At 39.7% G+C, this 12,488-nt stretch overlaps 1 protein-coding gene across 3 annotated transcripts in view; it reads right to left on the bottom strand.

Annotated features, from left to right (window-relative positions):
* Positions 1-12,488, bottom strand: part of PDLIM3 (PDZ and LIM domain 3) — a 31,051-nt gene that overhangs the window by 13,796 nt on the left and 4,767 nt on the right. For all 3 annotated transcript variants that reach the window (XM_039330748.1, XM_039330749.1, XM_039330750.1), the window contains exons 2-3: positions 2,468-2,619; positions 1,293-1,377 (exon numbers count right to left, since the gene is read on the bottom strand). In XM_039330748.1, the coding sequence (XP_039186682.1) occupies positions 1,293-1,377; positions 2,468-2,619 (237 nt within the window). The remainder of the gene's footprint in view (positions 1-1,292; positions 1,378-2,467; positions 2,620-12,488) is intronic.

Genomic DNA, 12,488 nt, shown 5'->3' with positions numbered 1-12,488 from the left:
AATTAGTCTGAAATTTCAGACTAATTAATTTTATTTATTTATTTGTAAAATTTATTGGCCGCCAATCTTACCTCAAGGTAACTCTGGAAGCAATTGTAAAAGATAAAAACTATATAAATTAAAAATATAAATAAGCTAGTACAAAAGTGCAATTAAAAGATAGGGAGGGTGGGAGCAGGATAGGGGAGAGATGGCTCTGTTGTTAATGGGTCGATCACATCCACTGTGATGCTCCCCCATTGGAGGCCCAAGCTAACTGGCAGAGCCAGGTCTTTAGGCTCCTTTGGAAGGTTTGAGCCGACCTCACTCCGGGGGTTGGGTGGGGGGCAAGATATTCCAGAGAGCACGTGCAAAGGTAGAGAAGGCCCTTCTGCTGGACCTCGCCCTGCCTCCTCTGCTGGCACAGGTAGGGCGAGCCAATCCCAGTGGGTTTTACTTTGTCAATCAATTCAGTCAACATCAAATTCCAAGACAAGCTTATAGTGCCTTTTCAGATATAAACTATCTTGAGTATACTCTTCCAATCTAGTAGTTCTAGATATTTTTGACTTCAGCTACCATAATTCTCAAGGAATTCATTAGATGTGGAAGACATTATATTAATGGGCGAATCTATCCAGGACTCAGTAATTTGATTCATATATCTATTAGAGAAAAAATTATCTACAGAACATATGTGGGGTACTAAGACAGCTAAACTCAAGATCTTAGTCAGTCTAGTGATCTGACGAAACCTAGAGATCTATACATGAAAATCATCATTTCCAAGGGTCTTTAGTCATAAAGTCTTGGGCTTCACTGGTTAAGTGTTCCTGTCACACTACGTTATCAGTTAGTAGTAAGTCAACTTATAACTATTTCTGGCAAACACCACCTATTCAGAAAAAGTAGTTCACATTTACAGTTGCAGTGTTTGCTTAATGACCATGAATTAGCTTAACATGTGAGGTGATTTGCTTAATGACCATTGCAAAAAATGTCATAAAATTGGGTCCTGTCATGTGAGGGCCTTGACTGATGGCCATGATAACTTACAACCAAAAATCCAGTTCCAGTTGTGGTCATAAGTTGAGGATTATCTGTACAAGTAGGTAAGTAGCAACTAATTAAAAACAGAATAAGAGTGTTGGTGATTTAAGAATTACTAGATCTCAGCTGTAAAAGTCCAGCCAACCACTAGATGGCAGCGACGGTATGCAGATAACTTTAGTATTTTCCAGTGTTGAATGCCAATTAGTGGCTATCTGGATTCTTGCAGTCCAGATGCAGCTTTAACTTGAATCAATTGCTACCTGTGGTTCAGCTTCCAAGTTTATTTTGAATGGATGCGGTCTGCCCTCTTCTGCTACTTGTGGAGACCACAATTTAGTCTCTGCTCTGTTGGATAAAAATGAAGAATGAATTAAGGAATCCAAAACATTTCACCATTTTTAGCATGTAATAAGCATTTTATATATTTATGTCATTACAGATTTGGATTGCATTTGTGTAGAAGTTAACTGGGATTGAATTTGGGGACATTACTGTCCACATTGACCTATGTTAGTTTATGTTGGTAATGTGTACATTAGATCCCACATTACAAAGTGGATAATTTTCAGATTACAGTATTTTTAACAATTCTACTAATAGAAAAAAAAAAGACAAAAAGGAAAGACAAACCTATCAGGGTTTATCTGCTACAGTCCAAAACAGTAAGCAACACATGCATAAGAATGATAAACAAAATTGTGAAAGAGTAATTTAGCAACACTTTTTAAAAATAATCACAAAACAGGAAGGAACCTCATCCCTCAAATAGCTCTGTGTTTGATAACGATATGTGTAATGGAAAATTTCAAGCAATTAAAGCAATAACTCATATCAAAGCAAAACTAAATGGAATTCATTTTATGTTACTGTTATGGGGAAGACAACCACTGGTTTGAGGAACTGGGTTCTTCTGAGTTAATAAATAAAACTTCTTCAAGTTTGCATCTGCAAGTCAGTGGTTTTTTCACAGCAGTTCAATAATTCTTTTGACACAGATGTAATTTCATCAAATAATTTGTCTTCCACTTTGTCTGGTACATGTTAAAAAAATTCTTAGGATTAATTGCATCAGAAAAATTGCAAGATGCATAATCACAAAACATGATTACATGCAGGGATGAGCAAGCTGCTCATTTTTGTGGTGACTGAAACATAATTATGCCACCAAAATGAGGTGACAAAGAAACCAATAATGACAATTCACTTTTTTTTGAAAATCCAGCAAAATCAGTTTATCAGCTTCACGTACTTAAAAGATTTTCAAAAATCAGAACAAAAAAATCCCAACCACTCCCATGACATCATTATACTACTAAAGTGACTTTTTTTTTTTTTTTTAAAGGGCAACCTCTTGGGAAAAATGCATTCCTTCTTGATCTATGGAATTCAAGGTCCAGATTTCTGCATTGTGATCCTGTAAGTCGTGAAGAATTACCTCTCAATTTTCAGACAGAGTTGCTGGCCTGCTGCTTTAATTTTCTCCTGGGCATCATTGTGAGTCATGTTTTCTGTGCTGTGACCGTCAATAGCTATAATGATGTCACCAGGACACAGATTCGCTTGTGAAGCTTTACTTCCTGGTGTTATCTAAAAGAAAATCAGAGTAAGTTTTTATGTAATTGTTTAAGAGATATATGTCCATTTATAGAATCTGTCTGTCTGTCTGCTTGCCTGCCTTGATGTGTTTTTGCAAGGTAGGAATTACACAATAAACGTTTCTGCCATTAACACTAGTCTCTTCCATTTACTCAAATTTCTTCATCTTAAAAAGATTTAGATCAGATTAGAGTTAGTAATCAGCCATAGTCAGCAGATCCTGAAATGCTTAGAAAGCTCCAGGGAATAAAGAATTCACATTCCAATCAATAGAGGTAACTAAAGGAAATGCACTAAGCATTTTCTGAACTACAGCCATATCTGTGGAAGAAAAATGTTATAAGATAGAAAATCTGGGTCTTCATTTTACCGATCTTGGAAAATGTTTACTTTGTTAAAGAAACAATCAGACTATTTCTTGATTCAACAAAATTGTCGCTTAGTTTAAACCAAGATCAGTTTTTCTCTTGCTTATCACAGTGAAAAGGCATGACATAATTAAAATTCACAGAATTGCTAAGGCTTAACATGGCTTTTTTCAATATTGATTAGTTTGATGTGTGAATTCACTATCATATTAATAGCTTATATCATGAATGAACCAAGGCACTGCAGCTTATCCAATAAATGTTTTAGTAAATTCATTTGTTGTTGTTAATTGTGAAGTTGTGTCCGACCCATCGCGACCCCATGGACAACGTTCCTCCAGGTCTTCCTGTCCTCTACCAACTTCTGGAGTCCATTTAAGTTCACACCTACTGCTTCAGTGACTCCATCCAGCCATCTCATTCTCTGTCGTCCCCTTCTTCTATTGCCCTCAATCTTTCCCAGCATTAGGCCCTTCTCCAGTGAGTCCTTCCTTCTCATTAGATGGCCAAAGTATTTGAGTTTCAACTTCAGGATCTGGCCTTCTAAAGAGCAGTCGGGGTTGATCTCTTCTAGGACTGACCGGTTTGAATGCCTTGCAGTCCAAGGGACTCGCAGGAGTCTTCTCCAGCACCATAGTTCAAAGGCCTCAATTCTTTGGCGCTCAGCCTTTCTTATGGTCCAACTTTCACAGCCATATATTGCAACTGGGAAAACCATGGCCTGGACTATACGCACTTTTGTTGGCAGGTAAATTCATATTATCCAATAAAAGTTTTAGTAAATTCATATCTAGTCTTTATTAGAAGTCTGATATCTCAAATACAGTTGAATTCAGATTACTTTGATTGGTCCTATTTCAATAGACTACATATAGGACTGCAGTAGATATTGACTTTATGTCAAGTACTGGCTTGCAGATATCTATAATAACACTGATAAGCATCTAAACATTTATATCAACTTGGTGGCCAATTTTTCATTTGTTCCTTCCTTCCTATAATGGAAAAACAACAGATGCTGTAGATATCTGAAGATCTGCACAGAAACAAAATAAACCCAAAATCCTGGAGCACTGGGGAACTACCAGAGGATTGGAAAAGAGTTGATGTGGTGCCCATCTTAAAAAAAGGAAAAAAAAAAACAGACCCAGGAAACTACAGACCAATCAGCTTAACATCAATATATCTGGAAAGATACACCGGAAAAGATAATAAAAAAACAGATCTGCAAACATCTAGAAACACAGTTATAACTAGAAGCCAGCACGGGTTTGTCAAAAACAGATCATGCCAAACCAATTTCATTTCATTCTTTGATCAGGTGACTAAATTGATGGACCAGCGGAATACTGTGGACATGGTACATTTGGACTTCAGCAAGTCATCCAACAAAGTAGACCATAAACTACTTCTTGGAAAGCTTAAAAAAAGCGGGATAGACAGCATCACCATCAGATGAATTTTTAACTGGCTGACAAACGGCACTCAAAGAGTAATCCTTAATGGTACTACATCTACATTGAGGGAAGTAAGCAGTGGGATACAATAAGATTCTGTCCTAGGACCAGTACTCTTCAACATTTTCATAAATGACCTAGATGAGGGAATAGAAGGGGCTTATCAAATTTGCAGATGACACTAAGCTGGCAGGAATAGCCAACACCCTAGATCAGGGGTGTCAAACTGCCAGCCCACGGGCCGGATGCTTCACGAGCAAACTGTGCCCACCCCATTGCCGGCAATGGGGAAAAGGTTCCGATACATCGCGTGACATCATGTGACATCGTGAGTTTGACATGTCTGCCCTAGATAATAGGCTCAAGATCCAGAGGGATCTTGACAGACTTGAACACTGGGTCCTATCTAACAAAATGAAATTCAACATAGAGAAAAGTAAAGTCTTACACTTAGGCAAAAAAACCCAAAAGTACACATATAGATTGGGTGAAACCAGGCTCAATAGCAGCAATTGTAAAAGGGACTCTTAGTGGACAATCAATTAAATATGAGCCAACAGTGTGTGGCAGCAGCCAAAAAAGCCAATGCAATCCTAAATTGCATTAACAGAGGGATTCGATCAAGATCGCATGAGGTACTAATATCACTCTATAAAGCCTCAGTAAGACCACACCTAGAATACTGCAACCAGTTTTAGTCACCATATTATAAAAAAGATGTTGAGACTCTAGAAAAAAGTGCAGAGAAGAGCAACAAAGATGATTAGGGGACTGGAGACCAAAACCTATGAAGAACGATTGCTAGTGAAGAGAAGGACCAGGGGAGACATAATAGCAGTGTTCCAATATTTGAGGGGCTGTCACAGAGAGGAGGGGGTCAACCTATTTTCCAAAGCACCTGAAGGCCAGATATGGAATAATGGATGGAAACTGATCAAGGAGAGATTCACCCTGGAAATAAGGAGAAATTTTCTGACAGAGAAAACAATCAACCAGTGGAAAAGACTGCCTTCAGATGTTGTTGGTGCTTCATCATTGGAGGCTTTCAAGAAGAGACTGGACTGCCACCTGTCAGAAATGATGTAAGAACTCCTGCTTGGGCAGGGGGTTGGACTAGATGACCTACAAAGTCTCTTCCAACTATTCTGTTCTGTTCTGTTCTATTCTATCCATGATTTTACAGAAAACCCTATTTTAACTTTTATGGAGTTTCATCTATTTGTTTCTTGTATATACTTTTTAGACTGTACCCTTTGTTTTCCAAATTACAAGATTTACACTAAAATTCTAAATTCATGCAGTGATTTGTTTCCTGCAGTGCTAGCATACATTAATTAAGCCTCCATACTGACAAAACACGTATGCAAGAGAAAATCTTGAATAGTACAGAGGTAACAGAGATTAGTGGTAGAACACTAATAACATGTATGAAAGTAATCTAATCCTAATCTAACCATATTTGGTATCAGTGAAAATATTAGGAGGGTGGGAAAGTAGGGGCTGTTGTAATTTTACTGAAACTAGTACGTCAAAGAATACCTTCTGCCATAAACGTAACATAAACCCATCTGGATGGATTCAATAGCCACTGAAAGCCTTATTTTTCATTTCTTCCAGAGATGAACAAACTGCCAACCATTTATCACACTACATCTCATGATATTAACATTCCATATTTTAAATATGTGCTCTGTGAAGTACTTACCTTTCCTGATCCTAAATAATTGGTATCATATTAGCAAAAAAACTTCTTTAACTTTTTTCTCCATAACTTGTCCCATCCATTTTTGTTTCTCTCATTTTCTTTTCTTTCTCTAAAACATTGTTGTTGCTATACAGTATCTTTGTACTGTAGCTAAATAGCTCCAGGTCTTTGATAATTTTGCTTATCCTTTTTTAGTTTATGGTTATTTTAAGACATAATTACCATAACTGTACATACTTTCCCACAGTAACCACACTGTGTTTGTACAAAAGCATTAGGACATAATCAGTGTTTTGTTTTTTTTAAAAATTAATTTTCTGATATCAATCATTAAAGAAAAATGGGAGAAGGAAGAAGAACTTTCCAGGTGATCAGAGACTTTATACATTGGATCGTCCAATTGCCAAGAGATTTATTTAAGTTCAAATGAATACTGTACAAACAAAGCTCTCCTACAGACATTATACAAGGTGGAGTGGTCTGTGGGCAAGGACTAGTTCTAGTTTCAGGTCTCTGACGTTTATGATAACTCAGAAACTGGACATACCGTATTTTCCAGCGTATAAGACCACTGGGCGTATAAGCCGACCCCCAACTTTTGAGAAGATTTTCATTGTTTAGAAAGTCATCTTATACGCCGGAAAATACGGTAGCAATGCTCACTGGAGAAGCTTACTCTTCCTTGCTCAAAAATGTTGGGAGGGAGGAAAGGGGAAGGAAGGAATGAAGATTGAAGAGGAAAGGAAGGAGATTGAAGGGGACAGGAAGGAGATGGACAAGGAAGGAGATTGAAGGGGGAAGGAAGGAAGGAAGGAAGGAAGGAAGGAAGGAAGGAAGGAAGGAAGGAAGGAAGGAAGGATTGAAGGAGAAGGGATGGAGATGGAGATGGAAGGAAGGAAGGAAGATTGAAGGGGAAAGGAAGGAGATGGAGAAGGAATGAAGATTGAAGAGGGAGGGAAGGAAGGAAGGAAGGAAGGAAGGAGAGAGATTGAAAGGGAAGGGATGGAGATGGAAGGAAGGAAGGAAGGAAGGAAGGAAGGAAGGAGAGATTGAAGGAGAAGGGATGGAGATGGAGATGGAAGGAAGGAATGAAGATTGAAGGGGAAAGGAAGGAAGGAAGGAAGGAAGGAGAGAGATTGAAAGGGAAAGGATGGAGATGGAAGGAAGGAAGGAAGGAAGGAAGGAAGATTGAAGGGAAAAGGAAGGAGATTGAAGGGGAAAGGAAGGAGATGGACAAGGAAGGAGATTGAAGGGGAAATGAAGGAATGAAAGAAGGAGAGAGAGATTGAAGGGGGAGGCGCTGCCAAGGACGCACAAGCAGCTCCATACAATTGCCCAGGGAGGGGATGCGGCTCTGGTGGAGAGCCAAGCGGCGGCACATCCGGGGCCTCGGAAGCTGCATGGATAATTAAAACTTTGAAGAGAACCAAGCTTAGAAAGCTTCTCTTCTGCTTAGTACAATAAACAAAACAAAAGGCCTTCACTGTGTCTTGGCTGGTTATTGGTCAGACGAGCTTGCCTCTGATCACGAAGGAAAGTAGCCAGGAGCACATAACAAAATCATGCAGCGTAAGGATAAGAACATTTGGGGAGAGAAAGAATGAATATGCAGCAGCAGCCGACACGTTTCAGCCTCGTCCCTTCTCTGCTTCCACACCGCGGAGGAAAAGAAACAGCCCAACTTGCTCCCGGCTTCTCCTCCGACCTGCCCTCCATTCACCTCCTGGAAGCCAAGGGATGGAGATGGAGAAGGAAGGAGACTGAAGGAGGAAGGAAGGGAGGAAGGGAGGAAGGAAGGTAGGAAGGAAGGTAGGAAGGAGAGAGAGATTGAAGGGGAAGGGATGGAGATGGAGATGGAAGGAAGGAAGGAAGATTGAAGGGAAAAGGAAGGAGATTGAAGGGGAAAGGAAGGAAGGAGAGAGAGAGAGAGAGAGATTGAAGGGGGGAGGTGCTGCCAAGGACGCACAAGCAGCTCCACACAATTGCCTGGGGAGGGGGGGAGGCTCTGGCGGAGAGCCTGGTGGAGAGCCAAGAGGCGGCACATCCGGGGCCTCAGAAGCTGCGCGGAAGATCCGCGCGCTTCGGAGCCGCCGACTGCACTCTCACACCCACCAACCTGGAGCCCCCCATCCTCATCCCGGCACCTCTTGCCCTCTCCCAGCCGCCCCCCGGGACCTGCCTGCCCCTCCAGCCTCCTGAGCGCCATCTCAGCGGTGGGGTCACAGGAGCCCCTTTCCACACCGTGCAGCCCATAGCACACAAGAGAGGCATGGCCAGAGCTCCAGCTCCTGCTCGGAAGGTGCCACTTCTCCCCTCCTGGCCTGGTCCGGCCCAGCTGACTGGCCTCCGGTGCACATGTGGGTATTTTCCAGTGTATAAGACGACTGGGCGTATAAGACGACCCCCAACTTTTGAGAAGATTTTCATGGTTTAGAAAGTCGTTTTATACGCTGGAAAATACGGTAACTTCTCAGTTTGGATATTATGAGAAATTATCTAAAAAATCAGAGCATCTTAGTGCACATTCTAATTTAAATAAACCCATGCATTTGAACTGGGTTAGTATTCAGAATGATATTTCATTCCAAAATTCTTTGAGGTTACAGGAGAAAAGTAATAAGAAAGGATAATCAAGTGGCAGCTCAAGCAGAAGTGCTAGAAAGCAAGAGCTTTTGAATTTATTCCTAAGCAGGTATTCAGATGTTAAGAAGCTTAGAGGTTTCTCCCCACATTAGGTTTTTAACAATACATACTGGAAAATCAGCTTCTGCAAATTGGTCATTAATTTTTTTGATGAGTAGCTTGGGACTAGCTTCTGCCAGGAACCCATTTGATTCTGTTTCTCTCCCACTTCAAAATAAAGTTCATTTCCCTGTGTTGTGATCATTTCTTTTTAAAGGGCCTTTAAGAGTTCCAAGATTTTTTTTTTGTTTCTTAAAGCAAATCTGCATGGAAGCATCTCTGGCAAACAGTACTGTCTACTTAAGTGAGTCATTGCTTGGTTTTTCTGTAACTATAAACTTTTAAGCAGTTCCAAGCCAAATCTGATCTCTAGCAGGGATGGGAAAACTGGTGCTTTCCACATTTTGAATTTCAATTCCCATGATAGTTTTTTTTCTTTTTTCTTTGGTTTAGCCTTTGGTTAAACTGCAGGACAAAGTAGTACTTCCACCTGGCATCTTAATTTGTCCAGGAGAATGTTTGGCTAGGAATTGGAAACTCCCAACCCTCATTTTACCTCAGAATAACAGAGTTGAAAGGGACATTGGAGGTCTTCTAATCCAGGGCTTTTCAACCTTTTCAGACTGTACCACCTTTAGGACATGACAATATTTGAGTACCACCAGTGGCTTAGCAAGGTGTAAAAAACTTCTGAAGGCAAGTTGCTCCACTGATTAATTGTTCTGTCAGGAAATTTCTCCTTAGTTCTAGGTTGGTTCTCTTCTTGACTAGTTTCCATGCAATGCTTTTTGTCCTGCCTTCAGGTGTTTTGGAGAATAATTTGACCCCTCTTCTTTGTTCAGCCTCTTTGACATTGGAACACTGCCATCATGTCACCCCTAGTCTTTCTTTGCATCAAACTGCACATGCCCAATTTCTGAAATCATTCTTCGTATGTTTTAGCCTTCAGTCCCCTAATCATCTTTATTGTTCTTCTCTGCACCCTTTCTAGAGTCCCAACATATTTTTTAATATCGTGGCAACCAAAACTGGATGCAATATTCCAAGTGTGGTCTTATCAAGGCATTACAAAGTAGTACTAACATTTTCCTTGATCCTGATTCTATCCTTCTGTTAATGTAGTTTAGGATTGTGTTGGCTTTTTTTGCAGCTACAGCACACTGCTGGCTCATATTTAAATGGTTGTACATAGGACCCCAGGATTCCTCTAGCACAGTGGTTCTCAACCTTTCTAATGCCGCGACCCCATAATACAGTTCCCCATGTTGTGGTGACCCCCAACCACTTATACATCACCGGGTGCCAGGGGCATGGCCAAAGAAAAGGGGGAAAAATGGCGGACAGCCTTGTTTGGCAACCCCCGTGAAATGGTCATTCAACCCCAAATGGGGTCCCGACCTACAGGTTGAGAACCACTGCTCTAGCAGTTACGACTATCAAGCCAGGTACCATGTATTTTATGCCTGTGCATTTGGTTTTTCTTGCCTAAATGCAGAACCTTATTTTTCTCATAATTGATTTTCATTTTGTTAGATAGGGACTATGTTCAAGTCTCTCGAGATCCTTCTATATCTTGAGCCTATCTTCTGGAATGTTGGCTATTCCTGCCAGCTTGATGTCTGAAAATTTGGTGAGCTCCTCATCTCTCCCCTCACCTAAATCATTGGTAAAGATATTGAAGAGTACCTCAAAAGATCATAACCTTACTGCCAAGAACATGAAGTCAAAATGTCCATTTTCAACTGCTTTTCATGTTTCCAAACAAAAGGCAAAACAGGTGCTTTTAGCTTAGGCAAGACCAAAGACAGCCATGTTGCTGTTTTAACCTTCCACTCCATCACTTTTGTCTGCCCTATTATAGTGACAGCATGGTATCTCCAGCTCATGACTGGGACATCTTTTTTAAAAAAAGTTGCCCATCATTATTCTAGGAAGATGCATGGCTAAGTCTAAGGCAAAAGTTTTTCAGAATATTTTTTTGTAAGTAATGCTTTTTGAAAACAATCGTACTTACTTTCAAGTAAACATCATCAGATAAATCTGCCAGTCAATTTATTAAAAACTTGCACATTCTTATTGCTAGGAAATGAAGAAATGAAATATATTCTGGGTAGTTTTGCACAGTCGTAGCTTTAATTCTGAGAAGCTTAACTTCAATCAAGTTAGAAGGTATCCACTGGCTTCAGTAAAACTTAATCCAATAAATTCCTCAGCTTTAGCATCACGCAGTAAAAATGTTACAGTAATGGATTGGCCTGAAACTGTCTACAGCAGGGTGTCAAACTCGCAATGTCACATGACGTGTTGCGATCTATTGCAACTTTTTTTCCATTGCCAGCAATAGGGTGAGCGTGGTTTTGGCATGACGCATCGCCCCGTGGGCCGGAAGTTTGACACCCCTGGTCTATAAGTATCAGAATGCATTTATGTTGGCCTTTTAAAAAAAATATTGCATCATTATGCAAAGATGAAAAACTACTGAACAGATGTTAATGGCACGCAAACAATATTAATAAAATAGCAGATATTATCATTACATTTGTTTTTCCTTGTACATATGACTTGCAGGCTGCTGAGGACCTCCAAATGGGCAATTCATAAATCTTCTCATGCAGCTACTTGTCCATGGAAATTCACAAAGTTTGTTTTGCACTAATTTGCTGTAAATGTAGCTAGCTCTTTTTTTGTTGATATCACTTTAAATTTTACTGTGTGTACTATAAACAAATGCCAAGTAGAAGTCAGACATGGCTAAATATTTTTCCTGAGAGATAATGGGAAGTATTTTAATTCCATAAAAGGAAATTCAGCCCCAAAACACCATAATCTCTCCTATTGTTTTAAACTTAACCTTTGTTTCCTTTTTCCATGATAGATGCCAAGTGTGTGTGTCAGAGCAGTTTAGTAGTGCCTCTGTGCATTTTATGGAGGTTAAGCTGTTTAGGCAGAGAAACTTTCTGGGAAACAAACGGCCAATTATTTAGAATGCCATCTCATCTTTTTTGTATTAGACTTAATTTGGCAATCCCATGCGTATTTCCTCAGAAGCCAGCCACAGGAAGTTCAACTGGTGTTATTCCAAAGCAGAAACGGAGGTTTAATTTAATTCTTCAAATACAAAACGAAAAGCTTTTGTGGCATCTTTTCTAAAATACAGCAAGCCTTCACAGATGGCAATAATCCCTCACCTCTTTAAAGACTACTTATAGAGATTGCTGTTCTGCAAATAAATAGGGGACCCTTTTATAATACTATTTGGTGACATTAATATGCTCATAAGATAAATATCAGAAGTTTGGGACTGTTTCTACTTGATTTTATTGATAAAGGCACTACTCATCTGTCATTATTTTTCAAAAATCCATTTCATAAAAGTCACTAGTTAGGATTAGAGTTTGGGTTTGACTTATCTGCAGGACTAGGTGGAATAAAAAGTCAAATCCGGTATTAAAAAAAATATTTGTTATTTCTATAACACACTTTTTAATACCAGAAACCTTCAGGTTTGTGACCAATTAAACATTACCTAGTGAGGTAGGAAAATGACAATACAATACAAACAGCATCAGGCTACTGACAAACTGTAGTTATCGTCTACATAAAAACAAGCATACAAAACTGTACATAAAGGCTAAACAACAAATGAGA

This window comes from Crotalus tigris, unplaced genomic scaffold, assembly GCF_016545835.1.
Source record: "Crotalus tigris isolate CLP2741 ecotype Arizona unplaced genomic scaffold, ASM1654583v1 scf7180000024432.2438137, whole genome shotgun sequence".
NCBI classification, from domain to species: domain Eukaryota; kingdom Metazoa; phylum Chordata; class Lepidosauria; order Squamata; family Viperidae; genus Crotalus; species Crotalus tigris.
This window is presented reverse-complemented; position numbering and strand designations above follow the sequence as displayed.